Below are 24,879 nucleotides of genomic sequence, written 5' to 3' on the forward strand. Positions count from 1 at the left end.
CTCATGAATATGTGTGCACACTACATTTTTAAAGCATTGATAAATTAATATTTGGGGATCACTTTTGTGAGAGTTTACTCTGGACTCCCGTTGGCACGTACAAATGCATGCCAATTTAAAACATTGCCCTAGTTAAACATGTGTGTGCTCCTTTCGTGCAGCAGCCTTTGTTAAGTGATGGCCCAGAGCAATCCCAGGCAATATAGGATATTTAGGAACACAGATGTCCTAGGAAAGCTTATTATAAAACTTCATAAACATCTTTTTTGTTGCGCTACAGTGTAGTATGTATTGCCCTTTTATCTCACTATGGAAATTAGGCATCCATGTTGATATAATATGGCATGTATTAGGTGCTTGTACACAAGTGTTTCTAGGTACCATAAGACAAAGGAGGGAAGACCAGACAAACAATCTTGCTAGGCCTTGTGTCATTCAGATCGTGCAAGTGCGACACGAGACGTGCAGGGGGAATTGCGATCATGACAGCAGGCTAAGAGTAAGTGCAGCCAGTGGAGCGTTACTCTGGGTAAGTGCTAGGAGGAAGGGGGGCTGTAGGGGTCACAGTTACAGCCCCTTAGTGCAAAGTAGGTCCAGAGGCAGTGCAAGGAGGACTGGTCATGGAGGAGCCGGGTATCCAGTGAGACACTGAGGGTACCAAGCAACCAGTCGGTGCAGCAGACCGATAAGTTAGCAAGGAAACAAGAGAGCATTCAGAGGAGAAAAGGAAGGTCTTGAGCCACTTCGAGAACTTCAGGTGGTCCGGCTCCAGTCTGAGAGGGGCAGGGAGGCCGTTCCAGAGGGAGGCATCGGCAGAAGATAGAGATCTAACCCCTCCTGCCCCCTACTCTCTGCTTGTAGAAGCAGACCTCGACCCCAGGAAGGCTTGTGGACAATGCAGAGGGTCTTGAACTTGATCCTTGCAGCCACCGGAAGCCAGTGGAGAGATTTCAGGGCTGGAGAGATATGGTCCCTGGGCTTGAGGCGAAGGATAAGTCTATCAATACTGTTCTGGATTGGTTGCAGGGGACGAAGCACAGAGTTAGGCTGATTGAGAAGGAGGCTGTTGCAGTAGTCCAGCCAGGGCTCTGGAGACAGTGAGCTTCTGGGGGAAAGTGAGAAAACGTAGAATACCTTTGCAGAGGTGAAGTTGGAAGTGGCCCTTCTTGGCAAGGTCCGTGATTTAAGGAGAGAAGGAGAGCATGGGGTCACAGGAAGGCGAGGGTAGAGGGCCCAAGGAAGGCCACCAGAGTGGGAGGGGCAAAGCGGGAACAGGGATCCCAATGAGAAGGATCTCCATCTTACCAGTATTAAGGCAGAGATCGTTGGAGGGGCACCAATCATGAATCGCGGAGAGACAGTCAGGAATGAGCGAGGGAGGAGGTTGAGGAAAGTCCGAAAGAGAGCCGAGTGTTATCCGCATAACACTGAAAGTTAGAAGAGAAGGTCGAGATTAGGAGGAAAAAGGAGCCAAATAGACATTGAAGAGCCAGGGTGGGAGGAAAGAGCCACGGGGGAAAACACATGTGGAGAGAAAGGACCCAAGTTAAACCTTGGAGAGTTGGTCTAGGAGGAAGGAGGTCAGCCACGCCAAGGCCTGATCAGTGATGCTCAGGTTCTCGTGGAGACAGTGGATCGGGGTGGCTTGATTAACCGTGTCACAAGCCGAGGAAAGGTCAAGGAGGATGAGGACAGAGGGAGAGCTGGAGTCAAGATTAGAGAGCAGATCTTCACCGGTGCTCAGGAGAGCAGTTTCAGTGCTTATTGCTGCTCTGAAGCCAGACTGATGATCATGCAGACAACCAACAGATTCAGTGTGCTGAGTAAGCTGGTAGGTGGTCACTCATGTGTTAACCAGAGTATGGTCATTGCTGTTTTTAAAAGAAATGTTGATTCTTACAAGTTGCAGTTATGCCTACCTTTTATAGACATTTTAGAATTTCAGACGTATGGAATCTTTACATATTTGGAGCATTTTTAAGAGAATCACGTGCAACTGACCAATAAACGTTAAATACAACTCTCCAGGAGTAAGGTGTGTCTTGTTCAGTGCCATTTTTACCATGGCAACAGAGGACAAATTAATGGGTTAGTGATGAAACATAAAAAAGGCTTTATTTAAAGTATTTTCTGAATATAGGTCTAGCTCGTAAACTCAGAAAAATAGTACATGTTTATGCTACCACGTACGGCTAATTGCTAAAACATTGCAGAAAGCTCCCAACACACAACTACACACACCAGGGGTCTGGAAACTTTGGCTCTACAGATGTTTTGGACTACAGTTCCCATCACCCCCAGTCATCATGGTCAATGGTTAGAGATCATAGGAGTTCTAGTCAAAAATATTGGGAGACCCACAGGTAGCATAAGGCTGCCATACAATCTCCACAAAATTTTCACCAACCAGAGCAGCATTTCTTATAACACTCAATTAGTGTTTCGATGAATGGCACGGATTACAATTACATTGGTAGGCTCGATGTTTCAGAATACTTTCAAGATCATTTGTCCTTAAAATGAACCGCTGATTTCAACAGAAAATATATTACTCATTTACAAATTGGGAAGTCTAATGGACATATCAACAGGTTGGCTGGATGGTATGTGATAAATGGAACCAGTTGGTGAGAGGCTGAAATCACGCCTGGGCGCACAGGAAAAACAATGCAAAATAGCTCTGAGATGTTGCGCATATGCCTATCCTTGCATCTTACTAATGTTGAATCATTTATGATATATGATTGGGCATACATTAGAACAAAAACAAACAGGTGATGGCTGGAAGGTTTCGAATGAATCTTAACCTCTGGCATTCCTCTGGGCAACCCTCCAGACCATCGTTCTTTGTCTGACAAGTTATTACAGAAGAGTAAAGACCATATGCAAATCAGGCTTGGTCCCACCCCAAAAGGGGCAATCCAGCCCGAACTTGGACTTGCAAAATTATTAGTAAGGTTTTGGGCAACTAATCATGATAATTAATTGCATCACGGTAAGACTGGTTTTAGCCTCAATGATTGGTGTTTGTGGTGACTGAAAGCGACATAGTTGCAAAGGAGCCTCCCTATTCCAACGCTTTGGTCAACTGTAGTCTTTTTTTTGGGTGCTGCTAACATTTTGTCACACAATTTTTGAAGGCCTGCTAAAGTTTGTTGTGAAAAAAATACTGCATGACTCATTCTGTTTGCGCACTCTGCTCACTCGTCCTGCCCTTTGGCCGTTCTGTCTTCTACTTTAATTTATTTCCTTTTGCAACCCTTTGCGGTAAGCATTCTGCATATCATAAGAAATGCGTTATGGCTTTCTTCTGGACTCCGATAAACAAAATAACCACAAGAGATGGACCACACACTTGTGTCATCAGTAAATGAAAACCATCAGGCCTTGCTAACACACTTGGCTAGATTTCCATTAAACCCGTGGTTTTATTTAATGCATACAGTTTATGTGAATTTGCTTATGGTCTTTACAATTTGAAATCATACATTCCCCCCTTGGAATATTTATTCAATGACTACTTCATGTTTTTTCAGATTTTTTTTTTTAAATGGTGCATTGCAGTTGCAGCATTATCTGTGACCCACCTCTCCTATAATGATGGGTTCTGAGCAGGAAGACAACACGTAGCGCGTAAATTGCATTCCTCGTCATTGTCGCACAAATCATGGGCTGGCCGCTCAAGCTGTGAAGTATATTAAGTTCAGAGAGTTTGCACAAAGGGTGAGCAAGCTTCTGAGGCCCGCTGCGAACCAAACTACTTTCAGATGTCCTTTTAATTATGTTAAATTAAAGTTGTGGCTTCTTTGAAGCTTTCTTAGGGGCAAACATCTAAATCTCTTGAAAGAGCGGCTAAAAGTACTCCCTGTTGCTGTGAGTGTTATCATTCATTGGGCGTGCGCTGCGTGCCAATTTATTCCAGCTTCTTTAACGAGGATATCCAGGCCGGCAGGCCACACAATATCGCACCCGCAGTCCAGCACAGAAAAAAAATCGCTATGCGGCTATAAGAAAGATATGACACGTATCAAAGCTTGCTTTCTTTCTTTGGGGCAAATTAGGTGAGCAAACAAGAAACCACAGTCCCATGGTTAATTTGTTCATCACGTTAGAGACAGAGTCAAGAGTAGGTCATATAGGAACACAGATCAAGTTGTTTTGTTCCATTGGCGCCATCTCAGGTAGCTGACGGGAAAATGTGTTAGCTTCGAAGACAGCATCATTATTTTCCCTGGAAATATGGTGCATTCAAGGAAAAGGGACTTTGATCATTTCTGTTGTCCAGGATCAAGGAAGAGGGTGTTCCCCTGAGCAGAGCAACGTTTAAAAATATTTACATTCTGTGTGAGCGTTTTCTAAGAAACAAAAATCGATGCATTTTCAATGCATTGCCTTTGACTCCTGCTGAGCGTTACGAAACTGAAAGAAAATGAAAGGAAGCTAGAAGGATTGCGATCCAACCTAGGAGGATTGCGATCCCCGTTGACATGCGTCAATCCCTCATTCAACCCAAGCTTTTTGCGGCAAGGACAATCACCATGATCTTCGCAGGATTGCCAAAGAGTAGGTGTTTGAGGGCCTTGATCCTGTGTCTTGCGGGTACACATAGTAAAGTGGCCAAGGATCCATAATACACGCAAGTCATTATGAGTTTGGGGGCAAAGATAAATCCAGGATATTTGCCAAATGCCGCCAGATTAACTGTCCGCTTAGTCAGGGTACAGGGATATATTAACCATTGTTGGTATTCCACAGGATTACTGTAGGCGGTAAATAATGCTTAGACTTACACCTGAGAGTGGGGGGTAAAACACACAGATTGGATCCAAAAAATATTTCTGACCCTACTGTGCAGAAGGGCAGCATAGGCACTTCCATTCAACAAAGTAAATACGTTTTTTCACAGTTGCACATGCTAAGGGGTCGGCATGTCTGATGCCCATATCTCACCACCTTACCCACACAATGCTTAAACTGGTGAGTATTGACTCTTTTGTGCAGTAAGATTATGTACAGCAGTGCCATAAAGCTGCAGTACTGGCATAAACATTATCCATTAACACCTTCAAAGTGAAGGTGGAATTCCACCCCAGATAATGTACACACCAATGACTTGTTTACTGCTGGCAGAGGTGGTATTTCTGGAAAACCACTAGAGGTAATCAAAGATGCCACTTCTAACAATGGTAAACCTTTAATAGGTGACTCTTGCAGAAAGAAGATACAGGCATAGGTGGTACAGCCCCTGGGTGGCATTACTGAAGAAATAGCAGCCCAATTCTTAATGACCGTTATTATGTTCAATGCCGATGGCAAAACCCTTTTAATAGAGAAACGCACAGGGAAAGGGGCGCAATTTGCACATTAAATTGTGTGCATAATCCAGAGAGGTGGAATATTAGTCATCTTTTTTAGCTCTGAGAATGGAGAACTGCCCGAAAACTGGACGGATCAAGCCCACCGATGAGGGGCAATGCCACACTTGAGCAGGAACTCATCTCGCTAAATGCTTCCTGCCTTAGAGACACCAGGTGCAAGAAGAACCCTTTAGAATTGCCTGGAATCACTCAACTCTATGCCTCCTGCTTCCGTGACCACTGGCAATATCAGGGCGTTTCCCCCACACGACAGCTAGTAGACGAAGACACTCACTATGTGGCAAAACGCTGGTGGCAACAGAAACCTTTCCACCCCTGTGAATTTAGGCAACATCTAACTCCACTTTACAACAAGAGGATGCACGCTCCGTTTGGCAATAGGCAATGCCACATAGAGGAGGCCATGCTACTGCTACCCTAGTGGTCAAGCACAAACCAAAGGTTAAGCATAAGGCAAATATAAGCAACTTTAGTCAACAGTAACATTGTGTGGAAAATCTACAGAGAAAATATCAGATTTTTCTGCAGTAGGGTAAAGCATATTAATGATATAGGATTTTAAACCATTAGTGGCAAATGCATGAAGTTAGGATAGTCACACGAACACGGATGATGTGATGTAGGAGAAGTTTATTTGCATTCTTCTCACATGTGCTCCTATTTAAGTGGCAGGTAAAGGAGCCCCCCCCCCCCTAGATGCACCTTCCTCCAGCTCACGCCCTGACTCTCCAGTCCAACAGTCTCACTCGCTTCTCTATTGCCATTCTCCTTCAGTCAGATTCCAAGAAACAGCATGGAACTAATTCAGCTATATACATAGGATGGTGCGGCTAGTCCGCACCAGTGATCAGCTTCCTTGTAATACTTTCAAAGCATAACACTGTACAACATAACATAGGCCCTAAAAAGGGTCAATGTAACGTCCTAGCAAGATAAAAGCATTTTAGCAGCGATTCCAGTGAAATGACTAATTTCCTACATCCTCAATTTTCATATTCTCTATTTTATCAATAACTGGGTCAATCAAAATAAATCCTTCCCGCGGTGGGCTTTAAAATCTACTGTACATAGGCCAAAGAAAATAGCCAATGGTGTCTTTTGGAATATGAATAGCAGTGTCCCATCATTTTGTTTTCTAAGGTCAACGGAAATTGTGCTCACGATCCATACAACTCATAACACCTTGCAACGAAGAAAATAATCGGGCAATAATTAGAGTTGTGTGTTATTTATCTGATACAAGATCAAACTGTTGAGCTGTGTCCAAAGCAAGACCGCATTTACCGATCCGCGGAACTAGCTAGCTCGCTACCTTGGAATAAAAGGATTGTGGGTTATCCAATTTGCAGTCTCACCAGTCCTGTTTTATTCTGGTGAAGGCAAAGGCTGCTCTGTTAACCCTGGGCTCCCAATGACGAGCAATGTCATAATAAACCAACGTGGTCCCTGTTAGAAATGGGCCTTAGGGCAAAACATACATGTGATGTTCCATAAAGTAACAATGTTTTGCAATATCTAACAATTCTTCCCCATGCCTACATATAGAGATCCTTTACTATATGAACATAAATGCGTGTGTTAACAGCTGTAAGGGACCAGATTACTTACAGTAACCTTTGCACCAGTGGTAAAAATTGAGCAAATCCACGCGTGTTGCTGCTTGTGAACAATGGAACGCAGCAAAGAGCGCTTGATTTCATCCATGTTGTATCATGATTTTTGCAACAAAGTGAAACGCCATCTTTTATGCCCGCGAACAGAGCCAACTGAAACCAGTACTTGATAGTGTTTGAGCTCAATTTGAAGTAAGTCCAAGCAACGCAATGAAATAGAGCTCATCAAGTTATTTTTTCATTTGACTTTTTTTTGTGCAGTAATGAAAACAATCAAAATGTCCCTTTACTTTTCCAATACCAAAGATGGGACTTTGAGGCAAAGTCTGTTTCGTTTTAGGCCACCAAGCAAACACAGCATACAAATCAGACTCCCTCATGGTTCCCTAGGGCAAACGTATTTATATAATGGTTCTACTTGTTTATTTCAACTTCGTGTACTTTGACGTCTGTGTGGGGGTGCCCCACCTTAAACCCTGTACCCCTACTCCACTCTCAACCAATCCCACCCTATAGGTGCACTATGCACACACATATATATATACATGGTGTAAAATACAAGATTTGCCCAAAGAGAGTGTCAAAATAAGTGTAGTCAAAATAAACATGTAATAGGGCATGCAATATCGGTGGACACAACCTGTTTGCTTCTTTCTTTATTACACAAGCAACAAAGAAGTTGCTAAATACTATTTCTCCATTTTAAGCACTGCTACAAAGGTTCCTTAATCTGGCCCGGGTTTATCAATATTATGTGCCACCTAACCACAGACTAAACATGTGTACTGGTCGTTTGCACCTTGGTGTAAGGCGTTCTATAAATAAATAAATAAATAAAAACCTGATAATTACATGTACCTCAGGGACGCCATCTCATTTCATATTAAAAAAATGATAAATAAAAAAATACTTAACAATAAAATTGGAAGTAGGGAAAGGCAAACATGAAGACAAAGGGCCATATTATGAGTTTGGTGGTAATTCACTGGTAAATCCACCAAAATATTGCTAAACTCATCTAACTTTACCACCACATGGTTCTGAGGGTTTGCAAGTGGAGGTATGGTGGGGTTAATCCTCATTTTTGGAGTCCACAGAGCTCCATGAGGATTTTGGTAGAATTACCGTGGGCGGTAATTCAACCAATGTGTTTACCTCAAAGTGCTGGATTTACCTCTGGAGCAAAATCCTCCAAAGGCAAAGTGTGAAAAACATCAATAATTCCGTTACTGCGAAACACAAGCAAGCAATTTGTTTCACCACAAGCATAGGACGCAGATATTTCCAACCCAGGCATAAAACACAGCAGTCAGTATTTTTAAATAAAAAAATTAAAAAAAAACAAGTGGGTTTTGGTAAACCATAATGGTTGTGTGATGAAAGTAAGCTAGCAATGTACCCAAGTCAAACAACGCATGCCCCAATACAAAAATACAGATTCAAAAATCGGTATTAATTAGACTATGATATGTTGAGCTTCAGACAGCAACAAACACATCTTTCAATCACTGATGAACAACGAAAGAATTGGGTGCGCAAAATAATAGTGCCCATTAGTTGTTTATTAAAATGTGATGAGAACAAGTCAGCAAACAGAGCTATGTCATGCCTGCCACCCAGACACCAAATTCATATGCCATGGATTGATAGGTGTAACGGATGAAAATGTCGGATTAGTTTGGCGAGTGAAGCACATAAGGGAAAAACATGCATAACTAGCAAACACACACACAAACAGTAACGGCCAGCAACACAGACAAGAAGCCACATTGATAAAAAGGCTAGAAGTACCTGGACATAGGCCCTGCAAGAGCGCTCTCTTTTCTGAAGCTGAGTCCATAAAGATAGCAAATTAAACACAGAATAGAAAAAACACGTTAGTGATACAGGTACAGGAAAAACAAGAAATGCATACAGATACATTTAGGCAACCCACGTCTTAATTGATCAGTCCCCTAGACAGCAATTGGGCAAAGCCTAGCCTTGAGGTAAGAAGACCATCAGTTCAATATACCCTATTTGCTGACATAGGTACGCCAGAGTGGAGGGTACTCTCTCATGTTGAGTTGAGGGTCAAAATTCCTGGACTGAAGGGTTGCAGAGGATCACAGGGCTTATGGTTTATTAGTACCCGGCGGCGACATTCCACGGGATACACTTAACGTGGATTGGCTTGTTTCCGAGCCATACCACATTGTAATCCTGTGGACGCACTTACGTGCATTGCGCGCTGGGTACACCCTTTTAAAAAAAAAATTCTGGCGACTACGGAAAGGGAGAAGGGACCACACGTAGTCTCCTCTCCCTTTTCCAAGGTGTCCAGTTTCCTCCCATTCATTAGCACGAAGCAAGTTGGCCCAAAATGGTGCCCTGTTGCTCGGTACTAATGAAGCAGTATGCTCGTTCTAGTGTTCCTAGAACTAAGGCGTACTGCAGCAACACCTTTTTAAATGGCAAAAGAAATGCAGCTCGAAAAGGTTTTGTCAGCGCATTAGTATTCCGGGGCTGCAAACTCAGGAAAACTAGTGTCCCGAGACTGCAGACCCTCGAATACTAATGGCAATAACTGCCTAGCTACGCTTGGGCCTGTAATTTCAGGCCCCGGGGGTATTACCTTAGGCGGTAATGGCCTGTTGGCCCGGCAGTGATTGCCATATTAGTTCTAATATGGTTGTGGTATGACGCAAATTTAATGGGCTACTGATCATAAAATGAAATACACCTATTTGATGCTAATACTGTTAGTGGCTGTTCCAGGGCCCTTCAAAGTGGAACCCATTCTTTGGCTGAGCCATATTTTTTGGACAGTAAATGTTCCCACAATGGTCTGTCTTTGATCATTATCTACCATGAATGTTCCTCAATTGGATAATGACTGATCGCGGGCAGCAGTGAATGGTAATTGTGAATTTAGGAAAGGGAAACCTATTGCCTTTCGCTTCTGGCACTCGGGTGGATAGCTCAGCGGCAACGTGCTTGTCTTGAAAGCAAGACGACACAGAGCAACACAGGTTCGATCCCCGGGTCCGCGCTTTGAAACCTCTGGGTATTAGGCGCATTATAAATAACCTATCAGAGCATATCCTCTCTCGAGTGACAGGTGAAGATGGGGAAGGACTATGCCATCGTCTGCGTGCACTAGCAAAGGAACACTGAAGGGAGAGGGTACAGGAAACAAAGTACATAAAGAGGAGAAACACAAAAGAAAATATTTTATTTACATATGTTTTTCCTTCTACAATAGGCAGCCATTGCGTGTTTTTATGAGGAAGCAATAAACAATTATACATTATATTTATTTAAAATACTATTTTTGAACAAGCAGATATACTTTTTTGAATCTGCTTGTACTCCTGGATATGTTGGACGTTATCGGCAGAATGTCTTGGAAGAGGTGGAAGCACGTGTCAGACAGGGCTGATGTTATCGCCGTTTACTCTTCGGCGGCCTATCTGTGAGGTCATGACTGGGAGAGCACATTCAGACGGAACAAGAATCCATGTACATTGAGGCGTGATTACAATCAAGTATGAACCCCTGCAGTGCCCTAAGGTAGCCATGTGCCATCAGGTCAGAAAACATGTGCCCCGGTCCTGCAGACCAGTTGTGTCAGAGGGCACCTCAAGTGGATCGAAGTTGTAGCTCTGTTCAAAGGTTCCTACCACAAATATTTACACATTGACACACTATTTTGCAAGTCCACCATAAGTACCTTTACAATCCTGGGTATATTTGTGGAGAAGCAGAACAATGTAAGTATGGCAACTGATTACATTTTTCTTACAGGAAATCAGTTTTGTAAACTTTATTGTTACTGCCAACTTGAGCTAGCTTGCACACCCATCCCCCAAAGCCACCTCTCTGCGACTGATCCGAGATACTAAGGGGGTCTACCATTAAGTTGCAAGTCAGATAAACATAGTTCGAACGATTCAGAAATATACAGTCCGTAATCTAGACTCATCTAAATTTTTTAAATAGCTATAAACTGTGATAATCTCCTTTGAGCAAGAAGATGTTGTTATATTTGAAAATTGACCCAACCAATTTGGGGGTGACAGAATGATGTGCCGTGGGTCAGTGATTGTGCATTTCATTCTGTGTTCTTCAGAAGCAGGCCCAGCAGGTTGGGAAGGAGGGAGAGTCACCAAGACAAACCACTAGCAGGACCCATTGAGGATAGGCATTGCATAAATGTTAACCCCCTTTACTACGCCGCTTGGTCAAAAGAAGATCTCGTGCAAGACTTAACGTTTCAAGTATCCAATTTCATAAGGTAGCCTCACTCGTCAACAGCCCAGTCAAATTCTACAGCATTTCTCAGAACAAAGTAGAGGAAAAAAACAATATTGATTTCAAATTGGTCCTTCGTCCTTCTTTACAGGACCTTCTTGGTGAAATGTCCCTGCTGTTACCGAGGCTGATGACGTTGATACACTTGGCTACTTTAGCAGCATTTCTCATTATTGAAGCTTTAGTTGTGGTCGAATGAGCTGGTCTGTGGTCATACTGATTGCAATATGTCCATTCTGGTCACGCCATTTCGCCACCCCAGATTCTTTGAAGAATAAAAACCCATCAAATGAAATGCAATGCATGGTATGAAATTGCATTCTGTAATGGATATTAACATGTCTCTTTTGTCAATCTAGTTTCTTTCCTGAAAAATGCCACTGTCGACCATAGGAAAGTAGGTCAAAGGCAAGGTAGCCTGCTCCTGTAATTGGCAATTTCTGAGCTACAATTTACCATCATGTCACCGAAAGCATCAACTCTGGTGGAGAGAATTGACTGTGACATGATGAGACCAGTTTGCATTTACAGGAAAAGATCTCCTCTTTCGTGTAGGCTCTCCGTCGTACACCTTCAGTGCATTCTTTACAATGTGCAGCTGGCATACCACACATTGCAGCGCGCGTGAGAGGAAGCTGCATTGCCACATAAACTGGCGAGGCAGGGCATTCAGCCACTAGTGCAGGACACATGCATACACTTTAAGGGCTCCATCCATCTGAATGGGGAAAGGGAACAAGATCACTTCTAAATGGAAAGCTCCAACACAGGGATATACATAGGTTTGGTCCAGTCTCCATATGATTAGTTCCATCCTGGCTAATCAGAATAATTAAACATGTATACATAATATGCTAAATGTCTTCGTTTTAAATTAATTTAAAAAAGCACCTTTGTCAAGAAGTTGAACAGAATTTTTGATTTTTTGCACAAGTATCTTTTTTACTCTCATTAATGCAGCATTGCATGCCATCGATCCCCTCCCCTCTATTGTTTTCTATTTTTACCCTTTTACTCTTTCCCCGCTGCCCAATGTTTGTTGTCATTATGTCAACCTTCTTCAGGGCCGCAACATTGATGATATGGGTGTGTTCCAAACATGTTTTTTCACGTGTTATCAGCGAGGGTCACTTTTTTGAAGATAACCAACGCTAGCTTTTCAAATTTGGACAGGAAACCTGGCCACATTGATGGTTTGGCATAATGTAAGCCTGCAAACACTTGCGGCTCCTGCATCCTTTTCGTGCACATATTTTTGAACTAAAATGCCACAAACGATTTTAAATTCCCGCATGTCATGATTTTAATAAACAGCTATGTGATGACTATGAGGTTTCCTTTATCCTCCTTTAAATTATGCACATTTCTTTTAAACAATTGTATTATTTGCAATTTGCGTAGCGGCACCATCCTTGATCAGCGAAGGAGAAAATGATCCAACTCACAAAAGCAACCATGCCGCCACCTTCTCCTGTAGCTCGCCACCTTAATTCATGCATTCTTAAATGCACACAGAATGGCCGCTTCTCTACAGAATTAAGTGGGGAATGAGTGCAAGTAAATTACTGGGCCTGTCATGTGGATCACTGAGTCGCGACGCTGTTTTGCAGGGCGCCACACACTCCTGCATCTTAATGCGCAGGGCATATTGATTCGCGCGATGCCGACTCTCCCGAGCTGATGGGATCGCGCAGAAGTCCAGGAAGTGAGCACGGGACGGATATCACAGACAAATGAACTCATTTTGTTCTCTGTGCCAAAGGAATCCACAAAAGAAGGAGGCTGTCAGAAGTTAATGGGAACGCGTCCGAGGGGACAGCATCGGCTTGAGGTCCAGTTGAAGGAGAATGTCAGAACTGCCTAGCATTAATAGGTTCTCAGTAAGCCGGCAAATGCAAGACTTTCAGCCTGGTAACTTGTATAGGTGGCATGAAAGAACAAGGTACTTGGGAGGTAGGTCCTCCCTGTGGATCATGGTATCGTAGAATTTTGGCGTCAGTGCAACCGAACATCGGGAAAATGGGCAGTATGGTAACGTTTCGCAGCGTTCAATTGCTGCTTTAAGGACTAACAAGTGGTTCACCAGAATCATCATCTTGCTTTAGCAGCATGTGACTCCTGGGAAAATGATTTTGCTTCAGCGCTCGGAGTTTGATATAGACATGGGAGTCATTTTTCAGTCTATATGAAATATGGGTACTTCCCAAGTATTTTGTTTACGGGGGACGGATCTCAAGTAGGGAATACGTGAGGTGAGGTACACTAAGTAAGGACTGGAGATCGGTTACACCTCTGTAACACTATCAATAGTGAAAATATCCCTCACTTGAAATGCTCTATTCAATAAACAGCATTTGACACCAAAGTAACATTTGTATCAAAAATATTTCATTTTTATTCTTAAATTATAATTTATGTTAAAAACTCATTATTCTTTGCATCTCTCATTTTTTAGTGCCACCACGTGTGCAAACACACACACGTATATGCGGAAAATAACAGAAACCTAGGACCACTATTTGGTTTTTTTTGCAGTTAATCACTCCACTGCTTTATACAGAGATATTTTCAAACACCATGAACCGTTCCTTTTTTTAAAATAAATATGACAATTTTTATTGATTTTAATAAACAAACATAATCGGCAAACATATACCATGACTTGATTACTGGCACAATACAGTTTACTGTTCCTTTTTGCAGATGAAGCAGGCCACTTCATTTTACTTGCTAAGCCCTTTGAGGCGCTTCACTTGGCCCCTGCTAATATTAACAATTCGCAAGACCTCCTTGCTCCCGCCTCCTAACTCCTGTGTGCGCATGGAGGGACCTTCATCAGCAGGTAAGGGCACATTTTGGGAAGTATAGTTTGAAGTACAGAAGCACATATTCAGCACATTAAGAATATAGATTTGTTCTTCTTAAAAGTTCTATCAGAAGCTTGATGGCCAACATAAGTAGCTCATTTTTAGGATCTATGTAAGCTTTCGGCATTAATGATTAACCAATTCCCATGCCCGCAGAGTCAAAGTATGCACATTTATTATTCACGGGAACGCAAACACCCCAGGACTAATTTGGGGCTCGGGATCAGCTTCTCGAACAGCATTTCTCAGAGCCTGTAGTAAGGAAGATTCGCAATCTGTCAGAATCATCGCTGTACATTAAAGATTCAAGACTTAATGCCTCCCCTTGAACGTTGCTTTTTTAGGAAACCTAGTGGTCCCATCGCGAGAGCACTTTTTGCACTGGAAGTATTCTGAATTGAAAGAGTGTGAAGCTGTTGTATGACGATACAAAATGTCCTAACAATCTCAAGGCCACCCGCTCCACTCTCAAGAGAATTTGCAGTTGGAAAACCTCAAAAAAGACCCACTTAGTAGATGCCTCTAAACTGAAATCTGTTTTAACTGATGAGAAGAAGAAAAAACAATACAGGAGGGAGGACGCTCCTCGTGTACCCATCGCACACACTTGGTCGGCCATATTGCCCTCTCCTTCACCCCTTGACTCAAGAGTTGATGCAGCCTCCATACTGGAAGGGTCAAAGTTCCATTATCTTTTGTCTTATGGTTCCACTACTGCACAATAGCTTGTGGCTACATATGAAAGATTGAGAAGGACAATTAAAAACATATTGGATACACAGTGACATTGAAAGTTCAAAACTGAAAAAGAAGACTTCAGCCATGCTCCGGGAGACAGATGTTCAACAGACTAGCGAACGAGACTTGATTGTAGTTCCAAGGGCAATGCCCGCCACAGAGCCAACCCCACAGGATACATATATCACGGTGTAATTGCCATGTGGGTTTTGTGGGCATCTGCCCAAAACATATTCGATTTGGCTGCTGCCAAGGTAGCTTCCCACATGTAGACACATGCACTGTTTCCGATCCCAGACTTTAGTATACACATCGTGCTGGTGTATTCATGTATATACACTCTTTTCTTCAATGTGCTACATGGGAAGAGAACACTTCAGACTGCCAGGCATTGGACAGGGTAAGGAGTGAAGGATGAGTGGCCCCACACTGGAAAGGGTTTGAAGATCAGTTTATGGCAGGTTATGGCATCCCGATATCTTACACATTCGTTTTACTCCTTTTCCTTATGGCGCATTTCTCTTATTCTGTTTGAACGCTGCATTCTAGGAATGACTGTTAGAAGGACATCTTTCAATGTGTTTGGAATTTTGAGGAATGGCCTTCAGGTCTCAGCCTTTGCCACATCCAGGGTTTACGCCAAAGGACTAGCCTGGCGATTAGCGTGCTGCTGAAGCTTTGTTCCTTACTCCTTGTAGTAGGCCCCCGGACGATGATATGAAGTTCCTGGTAGGCTGTGGGGTTTTAGATGATTATCCAGTTACCCTGGGCCCTGGACCTAAGAGGCTGTGTGGTTCATGCACAGGACTGTACGCTCTATTCTCTCCTGGATCAGAAGCGCAGGGGAATTCTAGAGCACGCTGATTGGTGGGTTTGCTCAGGATATGTATCTTCTGCACAAGGACAAAGATGTTGATAGAGAAAGAAAATCGATTTGCTGTACATGATTAATGGGACGATTTTCTATATACTCACATTATTTCAAAAGCAAAATAGGCTCTCTTCCAAGTTTACCTTGGCCACGAAGCCACCCTTCTGGTAGGACTTTACTGATTGTTAATGTTACTCATGCCATGATGGGTGCAATGTAGCTTGGGCAAGATGTGTAGTGCATGGCATGGGTCACTCCCGAGTCAAGGGTGGAACTATGGAACTCCTGGATCGCAGCAATTGCTCAACAAACGTTTGCTGTAAAGTGTCACAGGGGCAACACGCTGACCTTGGAATCAAGACGAAGCAGAGTAACAAAGGTTCGATCCCCAGTCCGCCCTTAGAAACCTCTGGGTATTAAGCGCGTTATAAACAACCCATTACAATTACAAACTCCCTCAGATGTCGATGAAAATCCGGTTTCTGGACACTTAACATGAGCTGGTTCCTTGAAGTGAATTCCAAGCGCTAGAAAATGGATGCATTCTGCTTCTGGGGTAGAGATGTGATGAGAACAGACTTTTTGTATGGGTTCAATAGCTGCAATGCACGCAAATGCGCTGCTGCAGGCAGACAGTGGAGCATACACAGTTTACACGGATGTCATTCATGTGTACCTCTTTGCCTGTTGGATACCAATTGAGGCCATTGCATCTAGCATTGCTGTATTCTTTAGCAGTTACTCAGACAAAGCCTGTTTTGTTAAAACCGGAAAATATGTTAAAATCTGACATATAAAATTGCGCTTGTGCATGAATACACGCGCGCGCACAAACACACAAACGTGGGCGCGTGCTGAACACTCATGCGCACACTGAAACATTGTTTGGAAGTGAGGTACTACATTTGCACAAAACAAATAACATGTTTCAATGCGCAGAGTAACACCATCAATACTAGGATATGTGAACCTTATTACTCTTGATCCGTACCTTGTGCACAATTTGGATTCTCACAAGGTTCTACCACCTAATAGCGTTCTCTGCCTATACATTTAATGTACAATTTTAGATTTGTACCCGACACCTTAGCACGATAATACGTTTGTTCCCTATTTCAGTTGCAATCTATGCCTTGATATGGAATTTTGCTTTCAGGAGAGAGACCCACAAGAGCAGGCTGCTGTAACTCCAAATATTCTACCAGAAAGGGCCTGTTTACTTCTAGCAAATTCGCCCAGACACTGATCAGGCAGAAGTGTGTTTGCAGTGATTGTCGGGCCATTCTCCAGATCTTAGCTGGAGTTGTGGCCTCACAGTGGAGCAACCTTGAACCTCGTGCACCACGCTGCTTCTGAGAGAGTGCATCGCTGGTGCACTCCCACATCCCGTTGGTAGATGGTGCAACTGATGCTTCTGCGCCCCCTGCCCCCCATAAGTCCAGCTTGTGCCCATTAGGTGTAGATCCGGGATATAAAGGCAGAGGCGTGCAAGTGCTCACAGCCCCTTCAGCTTCCCTCCATCCTGACTCTTCTTCTCACTGCTCCAACCACACCCACACACCACACACACACACACACACACCCCACCTCCTCTCTCTACCTCCAACGCTTGGGAGCTGGGTTCGGTTTCCTGCAGTCTGAATCTCTCCCAGTCCCATCATAATCCCCAAGAATTTCATAGAGGGGCTGCTTGCAAATAACAATAACAACAGTGGGTTTAGAAATAGCTTTGAATGCCAGACATGTCCTACCTCTAAGCATTGCAATCAACAAGTAGGTCAGTAGTCAAATGGCTGACCTTGGGAAAAATGGAGGTCGAAGTCAACACCAACTTTATTTGAAAAAGGCCTGGCTTTGTTACCCTTCCTGGTCAACCTGAGGGCATTAGTAGTTCTGCAGCAGGACCTGGTTCCCTAAAAGGACACCCTGTTCTTTGCTTAGTGCATCTCAGATTCTTGGTCTGACTCCAACACAGAACTATCATTCAGAAATCCTCTTTCTTCTTACTTTGCGCCAATAACAGATTATACGGAGCAGCGGTTCGCTGACTTAGTGTGTCTCTTCTTTCTCTGGGTGAGACTGCCGTCTCCAAGCTCATCTTCCCCAGACCAGTTCCATCAGGCCATAAGATGGTGTTTGAGCTACGTATCGCCAACTTCTCTCCAGTGCTCCTGTGGTCTAGACAACGCAGCGTCAGTATGTATGGAGAGACCCTACCTCACACTCATGGCCATACTGTGCAGTCGGGTTATGCACTTGGCCAGCGACAGGCGAGACAAAGTGCCTGGAAGACAGTTGCAGGAAATGATATATCCCGAGTACTTCTCTTCATGATTACGGGATGCCCTCACGAACGTCGCGCCCACTGTCTGGACACACGATTGTCACCTGCTCTGACTGAACGATTGCTGTGGAAATCCGAAACAAACGTTTTCAGAATGCTCCCACCAGAGATGACGCTGAAAACAGTACAGCTACGGAGGCAAGCATTTTTTGCTTCACATTCTTACCATCAGAAGGTTGACTCGGTGTGCCTATGAATTTCCGCTGAATCAGCAACTGAAAATATCCGAATTAGAGAGTAGATGCTGTTACCTTGTTCAAACTCCGTGCTGCGCTGTCTTTCCCTCCCGGGGTCAGGTTCCGGAGCTGCACATCCAGCAACTCCACCAGCTGATCCATGGCACGTACAGAGTATGTGATGTCCCCAGCGTTCAGTTGGTTCTTGGTGTGTTCCGCCAGCTCCCTCGCGATGTTAGCGGCCATCTCTAGAGACTTCAGCTGCAGAATAAAAAGGGTAGAAAAATGGTTAAACACACTGCACCTCTTCCAAAGATTTGATTTTTGTTGGCGTACATCTCTGTTAGGGAAACAATATGAATTAAATTGACTTGTTCAAATTCCATAATGCTCTACAAGTTCATCTACACTAAAAGAGTCTGTTATGCTTCATTATGTTACAAGGTAATTGTATGCCCAATGAAGTCTATAACAGGGAAAAACATGTATGGAAATAGTGCAAGTGTCAAGGGTGGGGGTGAATCACAAGCGGACCGGGACATCATGCAGTGAAAGTCAGGCCCTCTGAAGGCATGTGCACTGAGGAATTCTTTTAAGGCAAACTCCCACAAGCAGGAGTGGATTAAAGTCTACAGCAGAAGAGTGCTCAGTGGCCATTCACCAGGGAAACAGCTGCTCAGGCTGAAGTAATGTCTCCAGGAGAAGGCCATAAAGGAGGCCAAATTTGATGCGAAGTCTCAGATTTATATTGCGGTCTTTAGCAACTGACAACAGTCTGTGGAGAGTGCCTTCTCTCAAGGTGAAGCTGAAGTTCCAAGGTAGCTCAATGTCCTTGAATCGGCTTCAACAGTGTTGATGAAGGACACGCCAGAGTTTAAGTTGACTTTTTGAAGGGTGCTACGTTCATAAACAGGTTGGTGAGGTGGCTACATTCCCATACATTAGCTGAAGGGATACTGGCTGCTGCGAGAGTCCTTCCTCTGCCTTGTGCTAATGCTGTAACATTTCTAGGGCCTAGAATTATTTCCATACTCCAATCAGCGCGTGCCAACTTCCCGCTCTGTGATTCAGGGAGCTCTCCCTGAAGGAATGACTTAAGGTTGCATTGGGTTATCACAGATCCCCCCCCCCCGCCCTCCCTCGGAAGGATCTAGACCTTCTCTGGCACCCAGCAACACCCTCATGATCGCAGATGCTATGCACTGCTTCTTAGACCTTCCAAAAAAAGTGCTCTTGTGGACATATTCATCCCCAAAGTTGAACAAGAAGGGCCGCAGTGGAACCACTCACTGTGCAAAAGGCTGGCAGATTGAGTCTGGAAGCTCTTCTTAGCCTGAGGTGGCAGCAGGTGGGAGGGGGTTCGGGGGGGGGGCGGTTTGCAAGGCAACCCATTGCAACAAAGGTAGCTCCAGTCAGGGTCTGACCGGGCCATAAAATTCCATAAAACTGGGCCATAAAATTCTTTCAGGCACTAGTGAAAAATTGGCCCACCGTTGCAAATCACTATTCATTCCTTTTGTGACACTATTTGAATAGTAGTAAGGGTTTTTTTGGGAAATGTGATACAAATTGTGCATTTAAAAAAATATTCAGCAACACTCGTCAAATCTACTAGCCACACAGTGAAGTTACTTATCAAGCAGGCCCAGATTGGCCAAAAGAAAGTGGCCCACTTTGACCCAAAAATCCGGCCCACGGCAGTGTTTTGCATTTCTGGTTCGGCCATGGGTATCTTGCTCTATAGGCCAGTCCAAGCCTGGCTCCAGTGCAAGCATTGGGGCGTGAAGTCGGCATGGATGACATCAATGTATATAGGATTAGTTCCATTGTTCAAATTCCAGAGAAAATAAAAAGCGGGTCCTAGAGACTAATGGTGTGGCCTTCATGTTGGAGAAATTGGCTTCTGCAAAGCATAATGATATTTTCAATTGCACAGGTCTCTTCTACTAAATGGTACTACAGGGACCTGTTGTTGCCGCCATTGTTTTGAGAATTAGCTCCTAACGTGAATGTCATTTGTTAGAAGCCAAGGTCATTGCAAGTCGTTCTGGAGTTGTGAAGCTTAAGGAATCAGTTGCCTATTGGGTACGAAGACAGTGGAAATCTCCCAATTAAGCAAATCCTGGAAGGGTGAATTCAATCACGGACACATGTAGCAGCTGTTCCAGAAAGCATACTTCGAGCCTGGTGCTTTACCAGGTCCCAACCAAAGAGGACCGCTGCAGGAGACTAGATCACAGTAAACATAGGGAAACGAATGCAAAGGGAGGAGGCCCACACCCAGCCATCACCGAGTTTGCTGATTAGGGATAGCGGAAGAGAGTGACTTTGAAATTAGGATCTGCCTAGCTAGCAGCACAAAGTGTCAGGGAAAGACTGAGGAGGCCACCTTTTTCAATTGTTAAGGGAAACAATAGCAGGCATAACCAGAGGATGACAACTCTAGAATTCATAACCATACGTGCATCATAAACACACAGTCTGCCATGTTTAGTCACCTCATAGAAATGGCGTGCTGCAATCTGGAATCAGGTTTGAGCCAGGCTTGGGCTGGCGTATAGAGCAATACTCGAACCAAAAATGCAAAATACTAGTGTGAGGTGCCAGTTTTTTTTCATCAAAGTGGGCCACTTTTTTGGTCTAGGTGGGCCGGTTTCATAGGTTGCTTCTTCATGCGGGTAGTAATTTTGACCAGTGTTGATGAATAAATATTAGTTAAAATACACAATTTGCATCACATTTGAGCAAAAACCTCCACCTCGAGTACTACTCGAACAGTCTGCCACAAAAGGAATGAATTGCCATTTGCAACCATGAGCCACTTTCTGATTGGTGTCAGAAACAATTCTATGCCCCAGTCCGAGCCTGGTTTCAGCAACACTTAAATATAAGTGCATGTAAATATTTTGCCGTCAGTAAACGCTCCTTGGGGTCCCAAATCAGAAAGGAACGAGGAGCCCAAAATGCCACCCAGGGAATGTTGCAACTGTTTGAGCAAGGCAAAATCACCATGATTCCCGCTTACCTGAAACACAGTCTCTTATTTTAATTATTATTTGGGGTGTCTGTGGATTTCATTTTGGGTGCAGTGTATTAGATACACATATCTAACATGTGGGTGCCCTATAGTATTGGGCATAGGGCAGAGAAAAGGGTAATACTAATGTAACATAAAGATGTCCTAATATTTAGCTTTCAAAACAATTCAATGCGCGTGTCATATAGTCGCCCATACATGGTGTCCACGGTTTATTTCCCTTCTAGTTGGTTTACAAATATTTAATAATACAACTCATGACACACTGTTGTGTAGGGCGTTTCTCATTGCCCAACTTATGCTTTCAGTCATAATGGGAGCTGTCCGAGCCCAATGTGTATCCCCCCTCATGGCTCTTTTGCTCCATATTGCTTCTTTTTTTAGAACTTTGTTTGAGCACAATGCACATCATATATAGTGAAAATGCAAAGGTGAACCAAAAGTGTAATAACAATACGAAAATGGAAAGAAGTCCATCGTCAAAAATACATTTACAATCCTACAATGAAAGACACTAAAATACATACAATCAATTCCTAGCCTCTACATCTATTATGTGTCTGTAGGGTCTGGACGTAGTCAAACTGTCCATTAAGTGTTGGTGAAATGCAGTTCTCCCCAGGTGTTCCTAATGGGTGGCAACAAAAAGAGGCGTATTGTAGTTTTATTATTCATTACAACAGCCTGTTTAACCAATCCTTCAGTCAATATACAATACAATGGACTTTTTCTCCACACTCTGGCTGTCAATGCTTAGTGTCCCCACTTACTGCCCTGCCTCTGATGCCTCAATGACCAGGCATGGAGGCATACCTTTGCAAGGGTGTACTGTGTGTGTTGGTTGTTCGGTCAGTGCTAGGAAAATTCTTGGCCACCACCAAGACCACAAAAGTCACTTGGCAAATAACTCTCCACCCGAGGTTGGGATTCTAATCTGGGCATCTAACGGATAAAGGTACGGGACATGGCAGCCATTGCTGTGACGCCAGCATGCTGCGCTGCAACGGTCCACTTTGCAAATATGGGGTGCAGTGTAAGGCCGCAAGTCCTATGTGGGAATAGAAACATCAACAAATGACTACAAACATGTATTCTGAAGTCAAAGAAATGTGCAAAATGTAAAAAGAATGGTTTGTATTGCCCATTGAAAGTAGATCATGACCACTGGTTCCCTCTATTCTCTATGCCCCTCCCATATTTCCCGCCACACCTTTCTAGAAGCAGGTTGCACAATCTTTGCCCACACATTCTTGTCCTGACCTGCCTCTACCATCAGCCTACCCTCTTTGCCACACACAATTTCCTTTAGTCTCATGTTTACAGATGCCTCTGTTCATTGGTTACCTGGAAGACGAGGTCCACTATTGACATTCTATTGAAGACAAAACTCAATGTGGACCTGCCCTGGCCTTTTCAATGAAGGAATACACTCGCCGATCCGGCTAAAACACCTTGCAAAGTCATGGGATGCAAACGTCCTCCCGGCTATTACACTTTAGTACAACACCGAGTTTTGCGTAAGCGCAGATTTCTATACTAACACTGCAAAGGAGTTTTTTTTTGCCAACACACAAGTCCCTTATAAACTGTTCCGGAGCAGAACCTGCCTGGGCTCCTGTGAGAGCGTCTGAACAGCCGGTTTATATGGCAAGCAAGAAAAGCCCGTGTGGTGGGGGTTCCAAGGCCGTCCTAAGCCATGTTTCCACAGTGTGCGCTCTTGTGCACCCGAAGCTAAAAAGTGCGTCATCACTGCAAGCAACTCAACTGCAGGAACGTACTGCCGAGGCGGGCGATAGCGTTCCCTGGCTCACAAGACGTCTGAGGTCGGTGGCGCGCACAGGTGTAATGTCAACACCGGCATCCCACATTGCCCAGCTAATATTGGTGCCTTGTTGCAGCGCCAGGATGCTACAAAGCGGGTGTGAACTGTGTGCCCGCAGTAAAGGGTGGTTCTTCTGTGCCAACACATCCAAGGCTCCCGTATGGCATTTCTCAGATCAACCCTTATTTGTTAACGATCTTTTAAAAAGGTACACCTGCAGAAGAGATCATTTGTATATACGTCGGCTGATGCACCTGCTGCAGTCATCTGAAGGCAAGCTGCCGGTCACAAGTTTCCATCCTGGGCGCGCCAGCACGTGCTGCCTGCCACGGTAAGCACGTGTAGTAATGGGATGGAGGGCTCACCACATAATGTGCTCCAGCTCCAACCAAGAGTAGGCGGACCATTCCCACTAGGAATGGCATGGCTGCTCAGCCCGACTGTGGTCGCATCCATACGGGACTTAGCGCAAATGGACCAATGACTGACCGTCCAGAATGTATAGTGTACAGCTACACATGGGTATCTTAACCTCACATATTGACATATATCACAGAAGATTGACGGGCATGGCTCTTCAAGGCTCAGAAGGAAAATGGAGCGCACATTTCCCCAAAACTAGGGCCTTACAGGTGGCATTTGGGAAGGCCCTGTACACGCTAGTTGCTCTGAGCAAACTAGATCATGGGGTGAAGTCCCTTTCCAGCAAACATGGATTTTATTTAAGTATTCTACGAAGGACGGGGAGAGAGAGACGGACGGATAGAGAGAGAGAAAGAACGAGGAAAAGAGAGAGAAAGAGGGTGATCTTTAGTAAAGCAGTGTATCTGAGATCCTTTCACACAAACTTATGTTTATGTTTATTAAGTTTATATAGCGCTTTAATCCAAAGCGCTTTACTGTAAAACAAGGCACAATAATGAAAGAAGCATATTTACAAACATGAAACAAACCAGTGATACAGTATGTAGAACAATTTACTTAAAAGGAGGGAAAGAGGGGGGGGGAGAGGAGGTAGGTAAGGAAGGTTTCAATGTCTGATTTGAGGTCAGTGGGAGCAGGAGGAAGGGGGAAGGAGGGAGAGGATGGGAAGGGGGGAGGGACAACAAATTTCCAGTTTGTTGTTATGCATTATGTTAAGAAAGTTTGAATATCTACATTAAATGAGACTTTCTTTTTTGCGTATCAAACTAGCAGTAATCAAAGCTGCAAACTAAGCTTTAGAAGGGGAGTATTATTATTGCTCGCTTTCATTGTCTAAAAAGAAATTTGGTAGGTAACGGGAGCCAAGTGCGAGATTTCAATCAAAAACGTTCCATCACAACTCCAACTAATTAAACATTTACATATTAGAATAGGCACTGCGAATAACGAAGAAACTTCTTTAAAAAGTAATTTCACAGGCTTTCCAAATGAATCCCTGCTCCATCAAAGGACACCAATGGTAGCAGTGTTCAACACCTAGTGTGCTGGGATCACAGTAGCCGCATGTTTGTCCGCCCTTTTGTGCTGCAGGGTTGGCCCTGAAGGAGACATTATGGGCAGTGCAGGCGGTGGAGAGCAGAGTAGGGAGAGGTTTCTGCTTTCCCCAGCAAAGGCTTGTGCTTTAGATTGCGATAAAATGAAATAAAAAGCTTTCATTTTCACATCGCAACATAGTGGAGTAGCAGTACTCTCTTTCAGGCATTGAGAAGTGCAGGTACTGAAATGCTCAAGAATAGGAAGTACAGGTACTGAGGG

At 43.9% G+C, this 24,879-nt stretch overlaps 1 protein-coding gene across 11 annotated transcripts in view; it reads right to left on the reverse strand.

Annotated features, from left to right (window-relative positions):
- Positions 1-24,879, reverse strand: part of ADGRL3 (adhesion G protein-coupled receptor L3) — a 1,472,013-nt gene that overhangs the window by 213,032 nt on the left and 1,234,102 nt on the right. For 9 of the 11 annotated variants that reach the window (XM_069626104.1, XM_069626102.1, XM_069626105.1 and 6 more), the window contains 2 exons: positions 18,356-18,541; positions 8,783-8,821 (listed from right to left, as the gene is read on the reverse strand). In XM_069626104.1, coding sequence (XP_069482205.1) covers positions 8,783-8,821; positions 18,356-18,541 — 225 coding nt within the window. The remainder of the gene's footprint in view (positions 1-8,782; positions 8,822-18,355; positions 18,542-24,879) is intronic. The other 2 variants (XM_069626103.1, XM_069626110.1) reach the window with 1 other exon arrangement.

The sequence above is a fragment of the Ambystoma mexicanum genome, chromosome 6p, assembly GCF_040938575.1.
Source record: "Ambystoma mexicanum isolate Mex_15411 chromosome 6p, UKY_AmexF1_1, whole genome shotgun sequence".
Lineage (NCBI taxonomy): Eukaryota > Metazoa > Chordata > Amphibia > Caudata > Ambystomatidae > Ambystoma > Ambystoma mexicanum.